The 27,331-nt window shown below is 42.3% G+C and overlaps 1 protein-coding gene across 1 annotated transcript in view; it reads right to left on the bottom strand.

Annotated features, from left to right (window-relative positions):
* The window catches only part of STARD9 (StAR related lipid transfer domain containing 9), a 122,448-nt gene that overhangs the window by 51,799 nt on the left and 43,318 nt on the right, over window positions 1–27,331 (bottom strand). The window contains exons 4-8 of the mRNA XM_075532422.1: window positions 6,044–6,160; window positions 5,730–5,762; window positions 5,579–5,640; window positions 3,453–3,565; window positions 224–293 (exon numbers count right to left, since the gene is read on the bottom strand). Coding sequence (XP_075388537.1) covers window positions 224–293; window positions 3,453–3,565; window positions 5,579–5,640; window positions 5,730–5,762; window positions 6,044–6,160 — 395 coding nt within the window. The remainder of the gene's footprint in view (window positions 1–223; window positions 294–3,452; window positions 3,566–5,578; window positions 5,641–5,729; window positions 5,763–6,043; window positions 6,161–27,331) is intronic.

The following is a 27,331-nucleotide window of genomic DNA, read 5'->3' as shown; positions in this document are numbered from 1 at the left end:
GAAACAAAGTCTGGTATCAGTACTAGGGAGGGAGCACCCAGTCTCAGCCACTGCTCCTCACCCTGAGTACCTGGCTGTTCTGAGAAGGGTCCCTGAGTGTGGATGTGGAAGCTGCAGACGGAGTCAATTGTAAGTATCATCATCCATAGTCCCCCAATGGGGACTAATGAGAACAGAGGTTAGGTGAACGAGGTCAAAGAATAGGAACAAACAAATCTGTTACCTGTTTGCTATCCCCTCCTCCAAGAGTTGAATTACTTGTTTATAGTTGGTAACTACATGTTGAGATAAACCTATTAGATTTGCAAGAGGGACAAAAGAAATTATTTTTTTTAAAAGAAAGCTTACCCTTTCCCTCTCCTTAATTTTGTCATTCCTATTTCGTATCCCTTGATGGAGAAGAATGAAAGAACTTGGCTGACTTCGCTTAGATAATAAGTTTGTTTTCTATCAAACATTTACTGTAAGCCTAGGCTTAGCTGCTATGATAAACTCTAGTAACACAGGTCTCTGTCCTCACAGAGATTATGGCCTAGAATTTGGAGAGCAGCTAAGCTAACAACAACAAAAGTAATACTGATAATTTCATAAAAATATTGCTCTATAGGTTACAAGAAAAGTTCTTATAGAGTATCCCCGATGGGCCTCACAAAATGGTTGAGGTAGGTAGTAGGTATCAGGTATTCCAGAAGGTGGCAGGCTCAGTTTGGCATACAAAATATACATTACACATCTCCCAACCTTGAGAAGTTAAATTATAATAAGACAAGACGGCCAAATGTTATGGAAGGAGAAGTGAGGAAAAATACTAAGGAGATCCAAGGAGGAATAGGGCAGGTTCCATGGAAATGAATCTTGAATTTGGCTGGTGTCAAATGAGTCAGCTTTATATCGGTGATGAGAGTGTTTAGGCCATGGATGTAAATATTTATGGCTACTATTGACCAAATCATAAAGAGCTTTTACACCTGTGCTTAAGAATCTCTGCGTGAGAGATTTGGAAGCAAAGAATGCTACAGACTCACTGCTAAATACAATTACACCAAAAATTTAAATGATTTTGACTAGATTTCTCTATAGTATGGAACACTGCTATTGTTTAGGTGTGATAATGGTTTTGTGGATTTAAAAAATAAGTATTATCTTTTAAGGCTACACACTAAAATATTTATAGAAGACTAGGTTGGGGGTGGGTGGCTCAGTGGGGAATGTCATTGTCCAAAGTAAAGGGAGAAGAGTCTCCATGCCTAGGGCAGTCTCCCAATGACAGTCAGAAGCTGAGCAGGGGAGGGAGGGCACCCATGCAGTGGGACAGCATGACAGGAAAATGGAGCGAGGCAGGGGACCTCCTGCGTCATTGTCGGGCACAGAAAGTCAGAGTCTAAAAAAGTGAGGGCAGCCTCACCATGCCAAGTCAGTGGTGATGAGGGTACCTGCAGAGGCTGGCCCAACTCAGGGTGGGTGAGGTGGGCTTCCATGTTAAGGCAGGGATGTGGTCCAGCAGAAAGATACAAAGACCAAAGGCACCGCACAGTTGGTGGGCAGAGGGGACAGGCAGCCCAGGTCACAGTGTCAGAATTGAGAAGCTGAGAAGAAAGCTTCTTGTGCTGAGGTGACCCCAGCACAGAGATCAGACACAGACAAGGTGAGTCAGGTCCACCGAGGACAGCAATGGTGATGGAGACTGATTACACTTACAGGGAATGATCAAGCAAGTATTACTCACAGTTAGAGAAAATGAATTACAAATATGGAATGGCAGAAAGTCAGGAAGAGCTTGGCTCGGTTGGAAAGGAAAGAGCTTGGAATAATATACAGAGGGGCTTCAAAAGTTCTTTTTAATGGTCATCTAGCTCAGAAGCAACAAAGCCCACATGGAAGAAGCACACCAGCCTGTGCCATCATGAGGTGTCGAAGGGATCAGGTATCAGGCATCATCAGAACAAAAAAATCATATCATTGTGAATGAGGGGGCGAGTGTGGAGTGGAGACCCAAAGCCCATTTGTAGGCCACTGGACATCCCCTTACAGAAAGGTCTTGGGGAGGAGCGAGATAGTCAGGGTGCAGTGTAGCAATGATGAAACATACAACTTTCCTCTAGTTCCTAAATACTTCCTCCCCACCCCGCCCCTCCACCCACTATCATGATCCCAATTCTACTTTACAAACCTGGCTAGACCAGAGGATGTGCACTGGTACAGATAGGAACTTGAAACAGGGAATCCAGGGTAGATGATCCCTTCAGGACCAGTGGTGCAAGTGGCGATATTGGAAGGGTGAAGGGAGGGTGGGTGGAAATGGGGAACTGATTACAAGGATCTGCATATCACCTCCTTCCTGGGGGACGGACCACAGAAAAGTGGGTGAAAGGAGACATCAGACAGTGCAAGATATGACAAAATAATAATTTATAAATTATCAAGGGTTCAAGAGGGAGTGGGGAGTGGGGAGTGGGGAGGGAGGCGAAAAATGAGGAGCTGATGCCAGGGGCTTGAGTGGAAAGCAAATGTTCTGAGAATGATGAGGGAAGCGAATGTACAAATGTGCTTTACACAACTGATGTATGTATGAATTGTGATAAGAGTTCTATGAGCTCCTAATAAAATGATTAAAAATAAATAAGCCCAAAAAAATCTGTTGGTATGAATCTACCCAGAGGCACTTCAAAAAAGGTCCAGTGCCCACCAGTAAGTAGTGCTTAACAATTTGATTAGAGACCTAAATATGTGCCCTATTTGTTCTCAGACAGCTGAACAATTCATTCAGAAATTCCTGTTTTAGAATCATATAGCTGTGAAGGAGAGGGGTCAAATGAAGATGCAAACCCCATCTGTTGATTGTCAGATATTCCCTCGCAAATCCAGGGTTCAATATAGCACCAACGAAACACACAATATTCCTTTAGTTCTTTAACTCTTCCTCTCCCACCGTTATGACCTCGGTTATACCTCACGAATCCGGCTAGACCAGTGTATGTACATTGGTACAGAGAAGCGCTTTCGATACATGGAATTCAGGATAGACAAACCCTCAGAAACAGTAATAGGGGTAACAATCCCATGAGGGTATGGTTGAGGGGTGGTGGTGAATATCAGAAATGTAGGTAAAGGGATATATCAATGTAAGATATGTAAAAATAATAATAATATATAATATATTAAGGGTTTGTGAGGGTGGTAGGGTGGGGGAGGGAGGGAATTAAAAGGAGCTGATATTAGAGGGCTTAAGAAGAAAAAAATTTCTTGTTTTAAGTACTACTAAGCAAAACAAGCAATAAAACAGGGAACAAGGGGGAAGGAAAAGGCCCATTGATCAACTGCTGATTCCATTGAGAATTCTATGGAGTATTGTTCTGCTTTGACTGACACACATGGAGTCATACCCTGAGCCTGAACTGATGGTTGGGAGAGGATCCAAGGCTTCAGTTTGGTCTCAGATCACAGCAGCTCACCTTGTACATAGGGCCCCATCTCTGGATGCTCCCTGACCCGCAAGGTGTAGGATTTTTTCTGATCCGATTGCTTCAACAGATCCCGTACCCGCTCATTATAGATTTCCAAGAAACTAGAGACAAGTGAAAAAGAGAACACAATTAGATGTTTGACAATGGTTAAGTCCTGTGGGAAAACACTAACCCTACAATCAGGAGGTCCTAGGTCTTGTTCTAGTTTCACCTCTGGTCATTTAAATCCTTGCTCAAGCTAGGACCATTATCTTCAGCGTGATTTTGTAGTTTTAGGTTTATAATCAGGGCTGGTGCAAGTTTGGCTCTCAAGGATTTTAGGGCATGCTGCCATCAGGTTAAGTACTCAGCCAGCGGCTGACATAGTTAAAGGTTATGGTGCCAACCTGGCCGATAAACACATGTGGGGATAATTGAAGTGGACAGAGATAAATGGCTCAGTGAGCCTCGCCTTTCTAGTTCTCGGGTCTCTTGCTTTCTGATGGTCGGACCAGGGTGCAGCTGCCTTAGCCAGTTCCCTGCTTCAGCTGGCAAGGCTCACTTCCTGCAAGATATCTCCAAGGAGAAACCACATAGATCTACCCCGATACAGCCCTGGGTGCTGGAGCAACCCTGTGGAGACCCCTGCCAGTGCTGAGATGCTTACATATTTATTGATTCGGCTTTCCTCCTGCAGTTGGCATCATTGACTGTGTTTTGTGAGATGGAGGAGGACTTTGTGGATCGGTGTCAGACATATGCATTAATGTTGGACTTGTGGAGCACTGGGTTGGGATGTTTTCTTGATGTGCACTTACCCTTTATATAAAACTCTTTCTTATACATATGAGTTTCTGTGGATTTGTTTCTCTAATATACCCAGACTAACACAGTGGCTAACCAGAAGGCTGTCTGTTCGAACCTACTAGTCACTACTCAAGAGAATGATGCCGTCTGCTTCTGTAAAGATTACTGTCTAAGAAACGGCTGGGACAGGCCTCCCCTGAGTGGGAATGGACTCAACAGCAATGGTTTCAATGGGCTTGATCAGGTTCTCATCACAGAACTGTAAGAGCTCACTTCTGGAAGTGATCTTCAAATGTGTTCCTTGAACGCTAGCGTTCTATGAAGGCACCGCGGGACGCCACTGAGCAGTAGGGGAAGCTAACCGAGAAGGATCTGGTCCCCATGCCTGTTTTAAGCAAGATGACTCTCATTTTACCCGTTTTATACACTGAGCTTCTAGATCAGTTATGTTCCAGCTTACAGGTATCACCTGGCATTTCAACTCTTTGTTAAAAAATTTTAAAGACACAATTCTTTATTAAAATCAGTAAGCCTCTCTTAAATAAGAAAATAGACTTGCAAGGGTAGGATTTTTCCCCCACCAGAATATGAGTGTTTGCCTGTGGCTATACCTATACTCTTTCCATGCTTTTGGTTTTTTCCCCTCCTAACTTTCTTATCTATTTAGCTATCTATTAAAGAGTATTGGTTCCCAGATGGATTTCAAATTTCTATTTTGAAAACCTCTTGGAGTGATGAAAATGTTCTGGAATTAATGGTAATGAATGTGTAACCTTATGAATATATTTTTTAAACCCACTAAATTATATACCTTTGAAGGTTGAGTTTTATGGCATATGAATTATATCTAGATTAAAAAATAAAAAGACAGGTGAATGCCAAAGAAGTAAGATAGCCATTATCTTAAATAAAGGGCAATTGGCAGCCTAACCAAACCGTAAACTACTATTTTTACTAAAGACTGTTTAAAACTCTATTAGGAATAGCCAGTTCTAGTCTGGGAACTAAAATTTAGTAACTAAGGGCCTGGAGAACAGGCCTCAAAAGAAAAAAAAGTAGTACAAAAATTGAAGACAAAGGAAACCAAGAGTAGGCTGGTATACAAAAGGAAATCTACCTGCTTGTTAAGCCTACAGATAGGGAGTTAGGCTTTCTACAACCCAAGGACCTAAGTATGCTTCTCATCTCCCTGTCCTACAAGCTCTTTCTGCTGTGGCTTTGCTCCATTCCACTGGTTAATTCTGGAAGCAAAAAGAAGACAGCTGAGCATGCAGAATTCTGCGTGGAAACAGAAACATGTCAGTCCCCTGAACTTGATAGGTTCTTACCTTACTTTTATCCTGCAGGTGGAAGGCAGCGAGGGGTGGTCTTCCTCCCTGATGAAGAGACCCTGCACAAGCCAGAGGGGCAGGGTTGCATTGAAGGGAGTGTAAAATGGAGACTTACTTTAAGAGGCCCCACTGAAATGAGAGTCTGTACCTCACATATCCGCGGTGTCAGCCCCACAGAGGCCTGGAGAAGAGAAGAAAGGGAAGCAGTGTTCCTCACTCGGGGTGACGTGCCTCCCACCCAGCTCCAGCACATGAACCCACTGGGCTGCTCTCGCCATTTTAGGGGGTTTCACTGGAGACACATGGAAGACTTTCAGGTAGAGTTATTAGAAACCCATCCTATTGCAGAAGAAGTCCACCCATCTTGTTAAAGGTGACGGCCTCACATCTGTCTCCCAGGGGCAAGGGCAGGACACTGATCACGCAGTAGGAAAAGACTTTGTACAATAGTAAGTCACTCACAGGAGTCCCCAGCATGGTGTATGTCTTCCCAGAGCCTGTCTGTCCATAGGCAAAGAGGCATATGTTGTAACCTTTGACGGCTCCAGACAGCACTTCAGTCCCCAAATCCTGGAACACCTGTAATAACCAAAGATAGCATGTCACTGTGGCCTTCTTCCCCTAGGACAGTGAGAGTTATGTCTGAATCTAAAGAATGTTAGAGCATTTTAAACCTCCAGTAGTGTAACTTTTCCAGCATTTTAGAATTAAAACATGATTTGGTCATTCATTCAAATGCAGGTAGTTCCTGGGTTATGAATGAGCCCCATTATTATGAGTGTCTTCAGGTTGAATTGTTAGGTAAATCAGCATCTGGTATTTGGCTTTACTTTTAGGACAAGAGGCCTTGGTGGCACTGTCTGGTAAGCATTGAACTATCAACCATAAGGTCAAGGGTTCAAACCCACAAGCTGATCCATGGGAGAAAGCAGCAGCTACTTGCTTTCGTAAAAGACTGACAGCCTTGAAACCCCTATGGAGCCATTCTAGTCTCTCCTCCATAGGGCTGCTCTGAGTCAAGCACGAGTCAATGGCAGCGGGTTTGGTTCTGGAGTTTTAGTGCAAGTAAAGGCTCAAAGACTTTCCAATTATTTAAAAATTGCACATGTAGCAAATGAAGGTAATTCTGATGATGGATCTTTTGTGAACAGGAGTTGATTCAATTGTTTCCAAATGAGGACAGATTTATACAACATTAAAGGGCAAGTACAAGTTGTCAGTAACTCAGGCCTTCATATTCCAGGGAAGCCATATTTGGAAGTGTGCTGAGTTCACATATGGAGCAGATAGTTGGCACTTTACTGCTAACCTAAAAGTTGATGGTTCAAACTCTCCCAGCAGTTAACAAATTAAACACACTGTCATTAAGTTGATTCCAACTCATAGCAACCCTATGGAAACTTTCCAAGGCCATACATTTTATGGGGCAGACAGCCTCAAGGCTGATGGGGGTTGAGCTCGTGATTACTAGAGCACTATCATGACTCCCTTTCACCCAGGAGCCTCACTCACTGCCATCGAGTTGATGCCAACTCATAGTGAGCCTATAGGAAAGGGCAGACTTGCCCCTTTGGGTTTCTGAAGCTGTAACTCTTTACAGGAGCAGAAAGCCCTTGTCTTTCTCCCACATGAGATGCTGGTGGTTTTGAACTTCAGACCTTGAGACTTGCAGCCTGAGGTACAGCCACCATGCCACCAGAGCTCCTCTCCACCCATCTGTACTTCAGAATAAAAGGCTTGACACCACCTCCATAAGTTTACACTCAAGAAAACCCTCCCTGTGCAGCAGTTTTACTCTGAACTGTACCTCCTCACAAGAGTCAGAGCTGACTCAACAGCAATGAAAACCACCACTATATTGTAGACACTAAAAGGATGCCGCCCCTATCATATGGCAGAGAGAACTAGAAGAAGGGCAGAGATAGGTAAGGAACTTAGTGAAGTAAAGTGGGGTAAGTACTGGGGTGGCACAAAGGGAGGCGTGACTGGCTTCCTGACAGTGAAGAAGGGGTCACTACACAGATGAAGACAGAACGACTCTTCATGAAGACATTGAGATTCCAAACCCCAATACCACTGAGGTGCTACTAATATATGCATAGGAGGCCTGGGGGTGCTGGGGGCTATGCATTGGGCTGCGAACTACAAGGTCAGCAGTTTAAACCCACTAGTCACTTCTCAGGAGAAAGAGGAATTTATTATATACAATTTTTGAAACCCCATGGAGCAGTTCTAGTCTATTCTGTAGAGTCACTATGAGTTGGGATCTACGTGATGGCAGTTTTTTTTTGTTTTAAAATAATATACACAATTTCAACACATCTCAGCATATTCACACACACACACACACACACACACACACACACACACACACACATATATATATATATATATAACCTAAAACTATATAGTTTCCTAGTAAAGCACTTTGTTCCAACAGCTCAAAAATATCTGCTCACAAAGCCCACATGGAAGAAGTACACCAGCCTGTGTGATCACGTGGTGTCAAAGGGATCGGGTAGAAGGCATCAAAGAACAAAAACTCATATTATTGTGAATGAAGGGGAGGGCAGAGTGGGGACCCAAAACCCATCTGTAGGCAACTGGACATCCCCTTTCAGAAGGGTCTCAGGGAGGAGACGAACCAGTCAGGGTGCAGTGTAGCAACGATGAAACATACAACTCTCCTTTAGTTCCTAAATGCTTCCTCCGACACCGCCCCCTGTCCACTATCATGATCCCAATTCTACCTTACAAATAGGGCTAGGCCAGAGGATGCACACTGGTACAGATAGGAACTGGAAACACAGGGAATCCAGGACAGATGACCCTTTCAGGACCAGTGGTGAGAGTGGCGATTCCAGCAGGGCAGAGCGAAGGTGAGGTAGAAAGAGGAAACTGATTACAGGGATCTACATATAATCTCCTCTCTAGGGAACAGATCATAGAAAAGTGGGTGAAGAGAGATGTTGTACAGTGTTAGATATGACAAAATAATAATTTATAAATTATCAAGGGTTCATGAGGGAGGGGAGCGGGGAGGTAGGGGAAAAATGAAGAGCTGATGTCAAGGGCTTAAGTGGAGAGCAAATGTTTTGAGAATGATGAGGGCAACAAATGTACAAATGTGCTTGACACAACTGATGTATGTATGGATTATATGACTTGTATGAGCCCCCAATAAGATTTTTTTTAAATCTGCTCATTTGATTTTAAACTCTTAAAGATAATAAAATATGCTAAAAAATAAATTGCCATTATTAAAAGCTATGAACATAAATCAAGGTGAACTCACTGTCCTTGAGACAAAGTGGACTCATAACAACCCTCTAGGACAGAGAATTGTATCTGTGGGCTTCTGAGGCTATGAATCTTTACAGGAGCAGAAAGCCTCACTACTGTCCCTAAGATGGGTTAGCAGCCCACTAATTCTCCCGGGCTCCCTGCAGTGAGCCTTGGGCATGTAAAAATGGGATCTCCAAAGGCAAAGTGGCCTTGTGCGGGCTCAGTACTCAGTGCCCTAGACCACTCTGAGATCTCAGTCAGAGAATGGAATGGGCTGCAATTTTTATCACAAAAGCTTGGAATTGCTCATCTTACTGAGTGGGTTCATCCAACTCTGCAGACCCACCTCTACAGATAAACACTGGTCAAAGAGTGTCTGAATTATGGCAAAAGTAAGAAAGGAAGAGGAGGGAACAAAGAATATAAGGCAGGTTAGTCACGTGCATCATTCCTTTTCTTTCTCACATCCAGAAGAAAAAAATGTTTCTTATGACTAATCTCATAAAGCTAGAGTAAATGATTGCCAATAGCATCAGACAAATCAAGGGTCTCAAGACACCATACTAAGAATCAATTAAGCTTGGAATCTAGATAGGAATTCTCCCCACAGGTCCCTCTTCTGTATGCTCCCAGCTCAGATTAACCTTACCAGCTGCCGATTCTGCTCACTCATTTCTGTGAGGCCCCATTTCAATGATTCAGAACAGCCAGAGATCCCCATGTGAAAGCTCCTGTACTTTGTGCAATCCCGATAGTCTTATTGTCCTCTGTTAGGCAGATCCTGTCTTGGGACAACAACTAGGCTTATGGAAGCAGGGACAGCTGCTCATTTCAACCAGTCCTCAGCAGAAGACCACATGGACATCTGCATCAGAATAGCTATGTTTGGTGTGGTCCACGTCTTTCCTTGTATTATTGTCTAGCATCCAAATGCTCTTCCGGACTGGGGACAGCTTTCATTGTGCCAGCCTCAGTGGGAAGTAGGGCCTAACTGTGTACTACAGAAGCCAATTGTGCTCCTGGCAGCTAGAATATTAACACAGAGTGAGACCAGGCCAATTAGATGTCCCCATCCAGGACTCAGAACTTTAAAGAATGACACAAAGACGGTAGTAGAAGAATTCTCTATGCCAGCACTGAGTCCAATAGCTTCGTGTGCTGATCTTACAGCAGTGTAAAAGGTGGTGCTGAAGTCAGGCTACTCTATAATTTAGATATATTTGCGCTCCTGGCTACCTAGGATTCAACGGTTCTGTCCATCTTCCAACCTTCTAATTCTGTGAAATTACCTGATTTAGTTCCAAATTGAAAAGTGGCTCTTTTGAAAAATAACAATAATAATAATTAAATCATTTTATTGGGGGCTTGTACAAACAACTCTTATCACAATCCACACATACATCCATTGTGTCAAGCACGCTTGTACATTTGTTTCCCTCATCATTCTCAAAGCATTTGCTTTCTACTTGAGTCCTTGGTATCAGGCATGAAAGACAAGAAAAAACAAAACAACTTAGCACTGTGAATGAGGGGAAGTGCGAAGTGGGGACCCTGGGCCCATCTGTGGGCAATTGGACATCCCCTTGCAGAAAAGTGGCTCTTATACTTCATAGCTATGTGGTCTTGGACAAGTTATGTAATTTCCTGTAAGCCTCAGTTTCTGAAACTGTAAAATATTACAATTTGTTGTAAAAATTGAGATAATGCATGTAACTACAGTCAACAAACATGAAAGTTATGGGTTACTAACTCAAGATTATACTACCTGTTCATATATATATATATATATATATATATATATATATATATATATACATATATATATATATAACACATATTCTATAATTTAGCAGCTGCAGCTGTTTCTTGGCCAGTAAACTCTTTATGCTTTATGTTGCTTTGTTTTTCAGTGCTTCCAATATTGCCATTGGGACTTAGGTTTTATATGATTACCACTCCTTTTCCCAATCTCTTCCCCAGCTTTGGACTTCTCTCTCTCTCTCCACTCGTTAGTTTTGACACTGAGTTAGGTAGGTGCTGTCAAGTTGGTTCTGGCTTAGGGTGACACCATGGACTACAGATCTACACACTGCCCAGGGCTGGGCCATCCTCACAATTGTTATGTTTAAGTCCACTGTTGTCTGTGCCTCTAATCAAATCTTCCTCTTTTTCACCAACCTTCTGCTTTCCCACTGATGTCACTTTGAGGATAAAGGTGCACCTGATCGTGCCAGGGTATTTTCAATGGCCTCATCAACATGTGGTAGTTGAACACGGAATAAGACAGACTGAAGAATAAATGATGCATTTGGATTAAGGCCCTGGGAAGAATACTAAAAGCACCACAGACTGGTAGAATAAGACCAAACAAAGCCATCTTAGAAGTATAGCCGGAATGCTTCCAAGTGAGGTCGGCAAGACTTCATCTCACATACTTTGAAAGTTCTTATATTAGCAGAGTTAAAAACTGGGTAGGGTTCTCATCTTCAGAAATCTGTGCAGGTTAAATGTGGAGATAAAGGGATACATTTCTCTTTCTAAGATCATGGAATTGGCTGTCATTTCTGTTCCTGTTGGAAAAGCTTCCACAATATTTGCTTTCCTGCAGGGGCTAGAAACAGAGGTACAGTCAGAGCAAGATCACATCTAGATCTAAATTTTATTTCCTGAAAAGGGTGAAGTTAGAGGACCATGAATAGCAATAATAAGATATTGACACTGTCTGTTTTTCTATAATTTTTTTTCTGAGGTGACAGGAGAAAATAATTTATTTGCCCCCAGATCCTGGATGCTTCCTCCCCCCAACTACCATGATCCGAATTCTACCTTGCAGGACTGGATAGGGCAGAGGTTGTACACTGGTGCATATGGGAGCTGGAGGCACAGGGAATCCAGGGTGGACGATACCTTCAGGACCCGTGGTGTGAGGGGCGATGCTGGGAGAGTGGAGGGTGAGTGGGATGGAAAGGGGGAACTGATTACAAGGATCTACATGTGACCTCCTCCCTGGGAGATGGATGGCAGAGAATGGGGGTAAGGGAGACTCCAGATAGGACAAGATATGACAAAATAACAATCTGTGGATTATCAAGAGCTCATGAGGGAGGGGAAAGCGGGGAGGGAGGGGGGAAAAAGAGGACCTGATGCAGAGGGCTTAAGTGGAGAGCAAATGCTTTGAGAGTGATTAGGACAAAGAATGTACGGATGTGCTTTATACAATTGATGTATGTATATGTGTGGATTGTGATAAGAGTTGTATGAGCCCCTAATAAAATGTAAAAAAAGAAAAGAAAATGATTAGGGCAAAGAATGTACAGATGTGCTTTATACAATTGATGTACATATATGTATGGATTGTGATAAGAGTTGTATGAGCCCCTAATAAAATGTTTTAAAAATTTAAAAAAATAATTTATTTGGTCCTCAGCCCTAGTTCACTTCCTCTTGCACAGTCTTGGTTCCCCGGAGCCTCCCAGTCCAGCAAGCAGCAATGAGATCCACTTTGCGACCAGCAGGGGCATCTCTGCAGATGGCTGAGGGCTTGCCAATGTGCTGGCGGTGACCACCTCCGAAGGGATGCTCCACAGGCCTTCTTGCCGCAGTACACAAACTGGCCGGTGTGAACGCCTTCAGCTGCGATGAACAGTTCATTCCGTTTCTTAAACCGGCATGGGTCTCTGAAGACCACCTTGGCGAGGGGCACGCCGTGTCCCGGGTCGTGGTTAATGTCCTTCACTATGCCCTTGATGTAGCCGTGCCGCGGCGAAGTCCACATGAGCGCGGAACACAGAAGCAGCGCCTTCCCTCTGTCCCCCGATGACGCGATCCACGGCGGCAGTTCTGCTTTCAAGCACCGCCGAAAGAGGTAATTTTTAAAATTTAATTTTTACTGTCTCTGTTTTAATCAAAGCAAATCAGTTTCCCGAAGGTTTTATAAAAACATCATTTGAAGATTTCATTTGCAGTCAACAGTGAAAGATGCTGACAGAGAAAACCATCAGGTTACAAGCTTAGGGTGGTAGAAGCAGTTGAAATGCAACTATTATAACTCTTTAAGAAATGTGGAGCTTTGCTTATGATACATTCCTGGAAAACTTTAAGCCCTCAATAGAGTGCAATGGGACCCAAAGACCCCATGCTCCCTGCAGCCAAGGACAACATAAAGAAGCAAATGGAAAAAACTCCATGTGAACACCGAACGCACCGTGAAGGCTCAAGTCTGGAGAAGGCATCCTGGAGCTGGAGGGGGGACTTCAGCAGGGACAGGCTCACTGACTTAGTTTCAGGTTGGCTTGTTTTCTGGCATAAAAGTTGATGAGCGTATTAAGTGGAGAGATGCATAAGAAATATAGTGGTTCCAGACTTTCAAAGTATTAGCTAGACTTTTAAAGTATTAGCAAAGACCAAAAGCTGGAGAAATACCCAATATTCTAAGAATAACTGAATCTAGGAATCAAAATTTTTAAATATAAATCTGATAAATCTTAAAGGATGGACCACCCTAGCTATTGGAGAGAGATCAACAACATTATCAGGCATACTCTTCCTGAAACCAGGTAGAATCAACATCTCTGGGGAGCTTATTGTGACTGCTTAAGATACACAAATATGGTTGGCCTGTCTTTTCCTGAAGGAAATTTTCACTGAGAGGTTTCTGTTTTTGTTTTAATAGTTCTGTGCTTCTTTCTATTACATATCGTCCTCCGCCGCCCCTCACCCACTTTTCCGTTGTTTGTCCCCCTGGGAGGGGGTTATAGATTGATCCTTTTCTTTCTATTATATATCATATGCTCTACACCCCATGTATGCTATAATACAGAATATATGATGTTTTGCTATAATAGTAGGGAAAAAAAGCAAACTTAACCAGTTTGGGATGAAAAAGGTTAAAAATAAATAAATGGTATGCTGATTTCAGATGCAGGTCTCAGAAGAGGGACATTTCAAGGTAGCCCAAAGAATTTAACAGAAAAAAATAATCATATAAAAATTAACTATGTGAAAAAAAAGAAAAGGATTAGGGCAAAGAATGTACAGATGTGCTTTATACAATTGATGTATGTATATGTATGGACTGTGATAAGAGTTGTATGAGCCCCTAATAAAATGTTTTTAAAAATTAACTATGTTAGCAGAAACTTTCCAACTGGAGAATAATTTAGAGAATGACTGGAAACTGTTCAAACATATGGTATCACTAATACTGTTAGTTACTTAAGAAAACACAAGAACCCAGAGTTGTGCTTATGGATACTTATTTTAACCATTTTTGGGGAGTTTAATACAGATATGTTATCATTTCAAAATTCAGTCACATCAAGCAGTACTGTACAATGGCTACCACGATCAGTTTCAAAGCATTCTCTTCCTTCTTGAACTCCTTGAGATCAGCTCCCCTTTACTACCCCTGCCGAGTATACCCCTGGAACCTTTAGTCTACGTGCTGTCTCTGATACTTACCTCTGAGACATTGAGCAGTGAAGGGTAGGTCAGTACTATCTGTGACTGTGTTCATGCATTCTCTCTCTAATGGAGAGTAATGCAGGGCTCAGGGCCCCTTACTGAAAAACATCCCACTCTTGTAAACTATGTAACATGATGGGGCCTGAAGTGATATAGCATTCTCTAAAAGAGCTACACTTGTAGTCTAATGCCCCCACTTGTCTGTTTGCCATACTGTGGTGGTTTGTGTGTCTCTGTGATATTGGAAGCTGTATCACTGGTATTTCAAATATCAGCTGGACCACCCAAAGTGAATAGGTTTCATAAGCACACAGAATGAAACACTGCTCGGTGCTACACCAGCCACACAACTGTTACTGTGCTTAAACCCACTGTTGCAACCACTGTGTCCGTCTATCTCATTGAGGGCTTTCCTCTTGTTGCTGCCAGGCATGATGTGCTTCTCTAGCGTCTGGTCACTCCTGACAACATATCCAGACTATGTAAGACCAAGCCTCGCCACCCTTGCCCCTCAGGAGCACTCTGATCTTACTTCTTCTGAGACAGAATTGTTTGTCCTTTTGCCAGTTCATGGTACTTTCAAAAATTCTTTGCCAACACCATAATGCAAATGCATCGATTCTTCTTCAGTCTTCCTTATTCAATGTCCACCTTTCACATGCATAGGAGGTGATTCAAAATAGCATGGTTTGTGTCAGGCACACCTTAGTCCTCAAAGTAACATCCTTGCTTTTCAATACGCTTAAAGAGGTCTTGCCCTCAGGTCCAATAATGAGAGTAGTGATACCAGGAAGGTAAGGGAAAGGTGGGGGAAGAAAAGGGGAACCGATCACAATGACCTACATATAAGCCCCTCCCCGGGGGATGGACAACAGAAAAGTGGGTAAAGGGAGACATCAGTCAGTATAAGACATGAAAAAATAATAATAATTTATAAATTATCAAGGGTTCATGAGGGAAGGGGTGGGCAAAAAGAGGGAAAAATAAGGAGCTGATACCAAGGGCTCAAGTATAAAGCAAATGTTTTGAGAATGATGAGGGCAATAAATGTACAAATGTGCTTGAAAAAAAAAGATGTAATCTATGATGAGGGCAACAAATGTACAAATGTGCTTGACATAATGAATGTATATATGGATTGTGATAAGAGTTATATGAACCCCCAATAAAATTATTTGAAAGGAAAAAATATGTTCAAAGTAGAAAGAAAATTCAGACAAATACAATTTATCCAACATTTAGAGATCTTCATTGTTAACATTTTGGTGTTGCAGAATTTGTTCTCTTCTTAGATAATATCTAATGTCCCTTCTAGTTCTTAAATCCTGGTGTAGATACAGTAAAGAACCCTTTGAATATTATGAGAATACTAGATTAACCTCATTATCATATTTTACCTTATCATAGTTGTAGTACTCACAAATATAGTATTTGCTTAGATTAATCCATTTCACTTTAATCAAAATTCTCATGTTCATGCCAGTAGTGGGAGAGCGTGCACTAGCCCTACCTCTTCCCGACCCTGTCAAGTACCCCAGCCTGTCTAAGTTATCAGGCAAGCCCAGCCCCACAGCCTTATGCAAAGTGCAAACAAGGGATCTAAGACGGGAAAGAAAGCCCCATCTGTGCCAGCTTTGTCAATCCAACCCTGCAGAGAGTCAGGGAATGCTGTCCGCTCTCCATAAGACTCAGCTAAATGCTGGGCGATTTCTCCAGTCTCACTGAGAGGCATTTGTCTTAGGTCACTGTTGTTCTGTGTGTCATCAAGTCAACTCGATGTTTATAGAAATTTCCATTCCCCCTGTAGGCCTGGCTGGAGGTCAACTGTCATTCATTGGGCCCCAGACCAAGAATAAGCCAGATACTTTCCTCTGTCTTTTCTTTTGGTTTTCTCCAGAGAAAGGAGGCAGATAAACAGTTATTTGTTAATGGACAAAATTAGATTCTTGATTTGCCTTCTCCATTTGATACCGTGAACTACAGAGAAATGAATTTCCCACGTTCTTCCACATGAAACTGCCTCTGTGATATATGCTCTGGAAATTAGTGTTTCAACAGTGCCCCCGAAACAAGGAGAGCAAAACCACCACAAAAAGTCTGAAACGCAGGGAAGCATGAACAAAGCCAATTAAAACCTATGTCACTCATGGCGGGGTGGGGGGTGGTAGGAGAGAAAAGTTATCATTCCGAAAGTAGCTATCTCCAGAGAAGGAAGTCCCAGAACTGGATTTCTCTTAACCTCGGTCAGCAAATAGTTATTAAGCTCCTAAGTCAGCACCACACAGGGCACAGTGAGAGAGACTTAAAATACCGTCTAGAGCACAAGGAGCTTTCCATGCAATCGGAGAGAAACCAAGGAGTCAGTAAACAATCCCATCCCAGTACATGGAACATGAGTGAAGAGGAGACAGGAAAGTGCTGAGGCCTGAAGTGGGGAATCTTCATGCAGAGTTGCAGCTTGATTTGTGCTCCAAGCTCTGAGAGATCTCCGAGGCCCTCAAAGGCCCACATAACATCCCCAGATAAAGGTCTGCTCTTTTAAGTGAGGGGGAGCTCAGAACTATAGCAGCCCCAAATCTAAAACGTATTCTGCCTGCTCAATCCTTTGGGAAACCCGAGCTTTCAGTGACGCAAGAGAACAAGTAGTTCTAAATAAAACTTAACTACGTTTTCAGTAAGATTTGGCTTTCCTAGTAACAGTTAACAGTTACTTATCAGAAGAACTCACTGCCATCGGGTCAATTCTGACTCACAGCCATCCTATAGGACAGGGTAGAACGGCCTCTGTGGGTTTCTGACACTGTGAATAGTTATGGGAGCAGAAAGCCCCGTCTTTCTCCTGCAGAGCAACTGGTGGGTTTCAACTATCAACTTTGTGGTTAGCAGCCCAACATGTAGCCCACAGTGCCACCAGAACACAAATCCCTCTCTGTCTCTAGACCAGTCCTTTTGCAGGAGCTTATGCAGGGAGACGGAGCAGATGCACACAGGAACATAAATTCATACTCCCAACTTGAAGAGACTAGGAAAATTGAGACTTGAGGCTGGCAATGAAACAGTTCTTTGTTTATACAGGATTCTGTTATTTCTATTGCTGTTTTTTTTTACTGAAGAATTATCTCAACTGGCCAAATGGCATGGGAGCACTGGTAGGTCCCAAATGCAGCTGTTCCACTCTGTGGACATAAATAACAAGTTCATTGAACAGATATAGGATTCTCTCCTCCTTGCAAACAAGATGGCTTTATTAGACTGGATCCTGTGAGACCAAAATGAAAGCTGGCTTTACTTGAGGAGGATTCAGCAGACCCTGACTTTCTGCTGTTTCCACAGACCTTTCAGAAACGACACCCACAAGGGATTCCTAGATCTCAATTTGCTGCTCAATTTGCTGCTCTGTGTCATTTGATCTTGCTTGCCAGGCCCCAGAATAACTAGCCCCAAGCAAAGGAAAGCACGAGAAACTATGAAGCATAAAGTTACCCAAACAAGAATGTTAATAAGAGTATGTCAAACTAGGTAAAAATTAACTGATCCAATCAACTCTTTGTGGGGCTCTGAACAGGTGATAGAAGGCTATTACTAAGTTCTTAATAGATACTGCTAAACTCTGTTCCAGTTTTATGTAGCCAGGCTGGGTGACTGTCGACAGTTTCCAGTTTCTGATGTCCCCACCATGACCTGACCCCTCATCTATGATAACCTGATCACCTCTCTTCTTGGAAGTCTGAAAAGTCCTATCATGATGGCAAGTTCAAAGCCAGCAACAAACACCGAACAGAAACACTGACCAGCAGCTCTATGAAAGTGAACTTGCTAGTAGTTTGCCCAGCAGCTGGCCTGAACAAAGACTGCGAGGATGTCAATGTGGAAAACAGTCTGGTTTATCAAGGTGGGTGGAATTTTTCCCAGTCAGCTCGGGCAGATTCCAACATGGGTGAGCTGTTTCACTGCCTAAAGAATACTGTACAATATAAAGATACTAGAGCCCTAAGAGAAGCCCTTTGCTTCCTCAGGCAGCTTCTAAGAACCAGGAGACATGCAAAAATTGAAGCAAATCATCTCGGACCTTTTCTATCCCTAATAATTGAGGGGAACCATGGGTGGCTCAAATGGTTGAACAGTGGATTACTAACTAAAGGGTTAGAGGTCAAATGCACCCAGAGAGACAGAAAGAAAGGCCCGGCGATCTGCCTTGGAAAGGTCTCAGCCTTGAAAACCCTGTGGAGCAGGTGTGCTCTGTACCCACGGTGTTGCCTCGAGTCAGCATTGACTCAGCGGTAACTAACAGCGATAATAATTAAGACAATGTCTGGGAAATTTTTTGTCAGTGGGTTAAGTGGTAGGGCCATGAGACAGACTCTTGAACTGAGACGAAGATCCATCCCCAGGATGACGCTCACCCCTCAACATGCCAGGTATTCCCTGGGGAAAACCCCAGAAGAGATTTAGAATGTATTTCAATCGAACACAGAGAGGGAGAGGTTTCTGGGGGCACGGATGATGGTCTCTTTCTTGATCTAGACACTGATCACTTGGGCATGCTCCACTTATGAAAATTCGTTAAACTACTATGATATGTACATTTTCTGTATGCATGCCATATTTCCATAAAACATTTAAAATGGAGCTCATCTTTCTTATAAGCAAAGAGTGGTAGCACGTGGATGACAAAGGATCTTTTGACCACAGGGCTCGTCTCTGGCAGCAGCGTGAGCATGACCCATCACTCCAGGCAGCTGAGGGGCTGTGAACAGAGGCCCCATCCACAGAAAGCACTTGTGGCATGCTTGCTGAGGATGCCAGAGGCGCTGGGTTGACTTAAGCAAGATGAGATCATAGCAGAGGAGAAAGAAAAGCGTTTCCTCTTTGGATTTAGTTTCCTCTTTGTATACCGCACCCTCGGCTTCCTGCTCCCCCCACTCCCCGGCCACCTTCTGAAATGTCCTCAGTCTTCCTCCACTTTCCGCAGCAACAAATCATGCAAAAGAGGAAAGCAGTCCTAAGAGTGGAAGTCAGGGATGCTCTTGGCTGCCTGTCTCAAGCAAACCCTGAGCAATCCTAGAGGTACTGAGGGGAAAAGCCCGTACCACACACCTAAGGCTGAAGCCGAGGCATGGTGCTCATGCACAACACACACTCAGTTATCACTGATTGAATACATGAGTACCTATAATCTATGGACCGAATCCAAGATACTATATGCATGTTGGGTAAACTAGGGCTGCTCTTGAGGTCTACCCTGGAAATCCTGCCTGCATTTCTTTCCCCGTGTTCGATCTTCAGCCAAGATGAACACAAGTTAAGTATCCTCCATAGGGCACTATTTGCATCTTTTAAAATGCGTGTATCAGGTACATTAACTTTGGTTTGCCTTGGGGTCGCCAGGCGGCACTCTGAGCAGTAGTCAAGTGGGACACAGTTGCTTTAAGTTGTTGGCTTTGCTAATATTTCTATTCACATGGGGCTTCAAAATGTGGCTGGAAAAAATGGAATTAAAGGGTAATGGAATTTTCCCCAGACTCTTTGAAGCCCCTTGAATGAGAAGAAAATAAGCCCGGGGTCTGGTGTTTCTGTTTGTAACTCTCATTCCTGCCTATGTGGAAAAAGTTCTCCGGCGACGGTGCTGCTCAAGCAGACTTCCTGTTTTTAATATCGGGTAGTCTGAATGGACCTCTCGAGGCCAGGCTTAGTCCTAGAGCAGCAAGTGCTCTGGCCCCCAGACAGTTCTGATTCCATATGTGGGTTCAGCTGACCCAGCTGAAGCCCGTATCATTCGTGGCAATCCAAAGTCTAGTGAAAGAGATCAGATTTATGCTGATCTGAATAGCATCGGTCTCAGGCACCCTACTGGCAGGGTACACTTGAACCACATGCTCCCTTCCCCAACCCCAAAGACTAGCTCACGGCAGATAAGAGCTACAGCTTCGTGTCATAAGATCTCCAACTACTCAGGTTTTGCTACTTCCACGTTCTCAACTCCTATCAAGTCACTTCACTAAATCAACACACAGCCTGCCTACAGCCTTAGCCAGGAACGCTGTTACGAAGGGGTTTCTTAAAGTTCTCAAGCACTTACAGAAGCACGTGTGTTAAGGATTGACCTTTGTCTCTCACAAATGTGTGCTGTAAATCCTAACTTTTAAGCCTGTGGTTGTAATCCCATTTGGGAATGGGTAATCATTGTTATGTAATGAGACAGGATTAACAGGGTATATTGGTGTGTGCTACTTATTTTAAGTTTCATTAGAACATAATAAACATAGAATTTAATAGTTTAATCATATTAAGAAGAGTTGTGCATTTACCACCACTATAAATGTCAGAATATTTTCTTAATTCTTGTACTCCTTGTTGTTACCCACCCCATTTTCCCCAACCTCCCCTGCCATCCCCTTAGGTAATTATTGATTTATCGTATATACTCGAATATAAGCCAACCCGAGTATAAGCTGAGGTACCTAATTATTACCTGGGAAACCAGAAAAACTGATTGACTCGAGTATAAGCCTAGGGTGGGAAACGCAGGATGAGAATTAACACAGAGACAGAGGGGAGAGACAGAGCGCAGCCACAGACACATCCTTACCAGTTCAGCTGCCTGTGTAAGTGAATCACTACAGGTGCTTCTGCAAATTGGAGCTGTCCATGTCATAGGATGGCTCTGATTGGTTAGATGTGAGTAAACAAACATTCAAAGCCCTGCAGTGTCAGCGGGCTTCGAATGAACAGCGGAGGAATGGCAATCACCCGTGAGGTGCTACACCTTGCTGGGGTACCACTGACACGTGTATAAGCCGAACCCCAGTTTTTCAGCACATTTTTTGTGCTGAAAAACTCGGCTTGTACATGAGTATATACGGTAGTTACTGTCTATATAGATTTACCTACTCTGCATTTCATACACAGGAAACATACAAAATAAAAACAAGAGATATAAACAACAACAAAATAAGACAGAAAAATCTCCATCAAAATAAAGTATTAAAAGCTAAAGCATCATCAACCAACCTAGGGGTAAGGGAACAAGTGAACTAAAATCAATAGAGAAAAGGGCGTAGGATGCCTAGTGGGGCTTAATCAAGGGCAATGTAACTGCGAGAAATTACTGAAACCTGAATGAAGGCCCAACATGATAATGGGACAAGAGGAAAGCAAAAGGAAACAGAAGAAAGAACTAGGAGGCAAAGGACATTTATAGAGGTCTAAATACAGGTATATACATATGTAAATATATTTATATATAATGAAAAGGAAATAGATCAATGTGCATATATATTTATATATAAGTTAAGGTAGCAGTTGGACACTGGGCCTCAACTCAAGTACTCCTTCAATGCAAGAACACTTTGTTCTAATAATCCGGCATTCTGTGATGCTCACCTTCCCAACACGATCGTTGAAGAAAAAATGGGTGCATAAGCAAATGTGGTGAAGAAAGTTGATGGTGCCTGGCTATCAAAAGATATAGCATCTGGGGTCTTAAAAGGCTTGGAGATAAGCAAGTGGCCATCTAGCAGAGAAGCAACAAAGCCCACATGGAAGAAGCACACCAACCTGTGTGATCATGAGGTATCTATGGGATCAGGTATCAGGCATCAAAGACCCAGAACAAAATCCCAAAGCCCATCTGTAGACAATTGGACATTCCCTTACAGAAAGGTCACAAGGAAGAGACGATCCTTTCAGGGTGCAGTATAGCACTGATGAAATATAATTTTCCTCTAGTTCTTCAATGCTTCCTCCCCCCCCCCACTATCATGACCTCAACTCTACCTTACAAATTTGACTAGACCAAAGCATGCACAGATAAGAGCTCACAACACAGGCAATCTAGGACAGAAAACCCCTCAGGACCAATAATGAGAATAGAGATACCAGGAGGGTATGGGTAAGGTAGGGGGAGAAAGGGGGAATTGATCACAATGATCTACATCTAATCCCTTCCTAGGGGGGTGAACAACAGAAAAGTGGGTGAAAGTCGATGTAAGACATGGAGGGGGGATTATGGATTTATAAATTATCAAGGGTCCATGAGGGAGGGAGAAAGGAAGGGGAAAATGACAAGTTGATATCAAGGGCTAAAGTAGAAAAAAAATAGTTTGAAAATGATGACAACATATGTAGAAATGTGCTTAACATATGTATGATGTATAGATTGTGATAAGAGCCCCCAATAAAATGATTTAAAAATAAATAAAAATTTTAAAAAGCTGAAGCAACTTTAAAATGGGACAAAAGGGAGATTAAAAGGTGTTACATATTAATTTAACTACATCTGCCACAATCAACTGGACAATGCTCTCTTTATGATAGCAAGGCCATTTGTATACCTCAACTATGGTCAGAGGGAATTCACTGGAGACTTCATCCATGAGGAGACTCTGTAAATGGATTTGGGGCTTCACTATCGTCCATAGTCTTCTGAAAAATGGATGTTAAGAAGCTCTGATAACGTCCCCTCTTCTGGATTTGGATTATTTACAATCCTTAGATCATATGCTGGTGTGCTTCTTTTATGAAGACTTGGTTGGTGGCTTGGTTAGATGACTGCTCATTTGAAAACAAGATTTTCAGACCCCAGATGCTATTCTTTCTGATGGCTGGACACCATCTGGTTTCTTCACCAAACTTTGCTATAGTAGGTGTGTATGTATATAGATATATATCTCTATATATCTATAGATGTCTTCAGTGATCTCTTCATGAGTGTGAATATCAAGGGGTATGTCATAAGAACTAATTATTCTTAGATTGGGGCTATGATTAAATGGAAGCCCCAATTCATTCATGTACGGTTAATATATGTCGCTGGGTTCATTTGAGAGACAATGCTATCATTTTATAATATAGAACATTATCAATCATCCCCCTGGGGAATAAGATAAATTTATTGATAGTGTTATTAATTTAGCCAATCGTATGGAATTTAAAACACTGTTTAGAAAAGAAAATTAAAATGCATAGACCAGCTTTTCAGAGCACAATACATGAATTGTTGACTTATATAAATTAAAAGTTTGAGTGGACACTATTTACACAATGAAGGTTGGGGATAGGACAAAGCTTTCAATAACGTTCACAAAGGCAGAACCATGCTGCCAAACTAACATATCATAAAAGCAAAGAAAGCATAAAAACAGTAAATATGGAAGTCCAAGGCCACCATTCATTGAGTACCCTCAGAGCAAGAGATCCAAACCAAAGTCCAAGACCACCAATTCCACAACCTTGGGATAGCCAGCATCTGATTCTTCTCACCCTAGGGCATTTCAGTCTTAAGTCCAAGGGAATAGGTCAATTCCTTAAATCTGCTACAGATGAGTTTAAGGTAAAGCCCAGCTTGATTAGTGTGGTTTGCAAATCAGATCCTTCCAGTGTGGTCTACGAAGGACAGAGATAAAAGTCTCAGGTGTCCATAGCACACAGCTTGGGTCACCAAGGGCTGGATAGAAAGTAAGTCAACGGTGTCCAATGGGGAACATAACACCCTGTGTATTCTCCCCTCGGGTTCTATTTAGCATGTTTTCCCATTGGTATGTTGCTCCACCCCGCTTACCCACCTCCAACAGAGGTGTCATCTCCTCTGAAACAGACATGTCCCCTGTAGGGTGTACTTTAAGATCAATCTCTTCTGAGATATAGAAGAGATTAAACAAGCAAGTGAAATGCAGAGAAGATGGAGGTAGATGTCAAGCCACTTAAAAATTGCCAAGGAACAGAGCTCAGCAGAAACAAGAACCTTCCTCCAGAGCATTCTCCTAGGACCAATAGTACCCTGAATTCAGAAAATTCACCTCCTAAACTGCGAGGTAATACATGTGCTTGTTAAAGCTCCCCATTGTGGTATTTCTGTTGTCACAGCACTAAATAACAAAAACATGGTATATATATATATATTTTTTCAACTAGCCCAAATTTTTTATTTAATTTTTCTCAACTGGACCAGATTCATGGTCTATCAGATTTTAGTCATGGGATATTTAATAAACATAGAACTCAACTAATCTAGAAATGAATCTATAAAATCATTCTCTCAGATGACAAGTTGCATATTTTATAACTTTTTATTCAATATCTTTGGATCTTTAAAGATAATAGCAACAATCAATGACATCTTAAGGCTATCTAAACATTCAGTTTTTTAACTAATATTACGTTACTTTTTCAGAGCTACAAAGATGATTGAGGAGTTAAGTTTATTCCCTTACCTATTAGTTAATGATTGTGTTAATGAACAGAGTGGTTATGAAAAGGCCTGAACCCCAAAAGTCTGAATGTGCTTATCTGGGCACCTTCTCAAAGGCTTTTTTCTTGTTACTCAAGCCCAGTAGTTTCTGTCCTAGACAGCTGGTCTTTGGGGCTGTCTCAAGCTGGAGTGAGAGAAAAGAGTGAGAATCTAGTTCTGCTCTGGTCACTCTTTTACTCAACATGAACATCATACGAATCTCATTACCCAGCAGGCCTTTAGGAAGGATGGCATGTTAGTTATGTAGTGCTGCTATAGCAGAAACGCCCTAACATACAGAAATGTAGGCGCCTAGCAGCCCGAATGCAGGGTGCTGTCTGTAGAGCAGTATTTCCAAAAGTGGGTGATGCTTCCCCTCTGGGGGAATTCAGGAAACCTCCAAAACCTGATACCTACACTTTATTCTAGATAAGTGGATAAGTGGTTCTCAACCTTCCTAACGCCACGACCCTTTAATACAATTCCTCATGTTGTGGTGACCCCCAACCATAACATTATTTTTGTTGCTACTTCAAAACTGTAATTTTGCTACTGTTATGAATCATAATATAAATATCTGATATGCCGGATATATTTTCTTTTTAATCATTTTATTAGGGGGTAGGATGTATTTTCATTGTTACAAACTGAACATAACCACAGCTGAATATAACAAGACCGATCAGCATCCAGATTAAGTTTCCATGATATAGTTTTCTTTAGCAGTAGTTGAGAATTTTTCAGTGCATGATTTTACATTTACCCAGTAATTATAATTCATGGAGTGTCGTTTTACCTCCAATACTGCTGGTTTTCAACACAGCAGCTGCTTTCTACACAGTAGCTGCTCTCTACACATGTGACCGGTCCACATAAGTGCATTATGGCACCAAGCCTGTCATACACACCTGTATTTGTATGGGGTGCATGTAATGGGGTTGGCACGATGTTGTCATTATGCCAGGTACTCGTATGTGGGTGTATCTGCATGTGGGTGGCCCTGCCTGGAGATGGATAGAGGAACAGTGTCTCGGTTCCTAAAACCACCGGAATATGTGTTTTCCGATGGTCTTCGGTGACCCCTGTGAAAGGGTCATTTGATCCCCCAAAGGGGTCGCAACCCACAGGTTGAGAACCACTGTTCTAGATTGTGGGCTTTCTCTTTCTCTTGGCTCTGGAGGAAAGGCCTAGTCACTTCTGAGTTTCTTCTCTTGAATGATCTTTGTGTGGCTTGGCATCTCTCTTGGCCCTTCTCAGCTTCTGTGCTTGTTTAATCTCCTTTACATCTCAAAAGAGATTGCCTCAAGACACTCTACATTAATACTGCCTCAATATAACAAAGACAAAACTAAGACAATTACCTCTGGTGATAGTTATGAGATGCACTGAAGCAATCCTACAGTTACTCGGTCACTTGGGACTAATGTCAATGAATGCAGTTAATAGGCTCTAAAGATCCTAGTAGAGTTGACAAGTGCCTAAGAGATTTATCTAGTTTGTTATATCAATGTGGAAAATACAGATGAGATTCTTCTTGTTGAAATACTTATACAGGTGGAATTTATAAGAAATATAGAAAAATATGCAATTTAATTTTTTAAAACATTAAAAATAAAAAATTTAAAATAAGTAAAAAATAAATATGAGAAGAAAATTTAAAAACAAAACACATATTAAGATTCTTCTCGATTCAATTTGGGGATCCTGTGCCCCTTACTTCCCTCCCTCATATGAAACTCCACTGCTTGTCAGTTTGTCATACAGAAGTGGCTTCTGTGTTGCTTCAATGCTGAAAGTGACACTATGGGTATTTCAAATCCTACAAAGGTCACCTACAGTGGACAGGCTTCACCAGTCCTTCCAGATCACAACAGAAGAAGACGAGAGGCCTAGAAATCTACCTCCAAAAGTGAAGCTTCATGGACCACAACAGAATACCGTCTGAGATAGTGCTGAAAGATGGGACAGGATTGGATAATGTTTGGTTCTGGTATATATAAGGTTGGACCGGACTCAATGTCTACAAACTGACTCTAGCATACTTCAAAGTGGAAAAGGACCTCCATAGAAAAAGAGGTACCTGGAAACACTGAGCTTTGCTGAGAAAGAAAAGTAGCACACTGTTTCTGTGCTGTCGGGGTTAATACAGAGATCTCGGGCTCTTTCATGGGCACCTCTGGTTATATTTCTTCATTTTCAAAGTGGCCCAGTCAGAATGGGTCCAATGAGGCATCCATCTGCCATGAACTATGTGCTTGTTTCTAATGCCTCAGAGAGCAGCTTGGGTCAGAAAGAGCTATTTCGGGGATTCAGAGCAAAGCACCCTGACTTCACCTGTAAATAAGCACTTGTTTCAGATACAAAACTAAAAGTAGGTGATGAGCCTGGTCTGGTAGAGACTGAGGGAACACTCAAAACTGTAGTCCTCATTACACCCTTCAAAACTGGAACTGCACCCAGCCCTGGGGACCAACTTCAGTCAACAGCATTTAAGGGTACTAAGTGAATAACACGAGGGAGGAACATACACCTCAGTACAATCAACCATGTGAGAAGGCATTTTCCCCAAAGGGTATCATTTGCTCAAAAACAAAGCTCAAAGGGCAGAAAGAAGCTGGAAAGAAGAATGAATGGAAATGGGGAACCCAAGAGGGAAGTGGGAACAGTACTGCTACATTGAGGGGATTGGACTGCAGCCAACAGCATGTAACACAACATACATGTGTCGTTGAATGGAAAATTAATTTGTTCTGTAAATGTTCAACCAAGCTACA

This window comes from Tenrec ecaudatus, chromosome 14 (genome assembly GCF_050624435.1).
Source record: "Tenrec ecaudatus isolate mTenEca1 chromosome 14, mTenEca1.hap1, whole genome shotgun sequence".
In the NCBI taxonomy this organism is placed as follows: Eukaryota; Metazoa; Chordata; class Mammalia; order Afrosoricida; family Tenrecidae; genus Tenrec; species Tenrec ecaudatus.
Note: the sequence above shows the minus strand (reverse complement) of the source record. Positions and strands in the feature narration are given on the sequence as shown.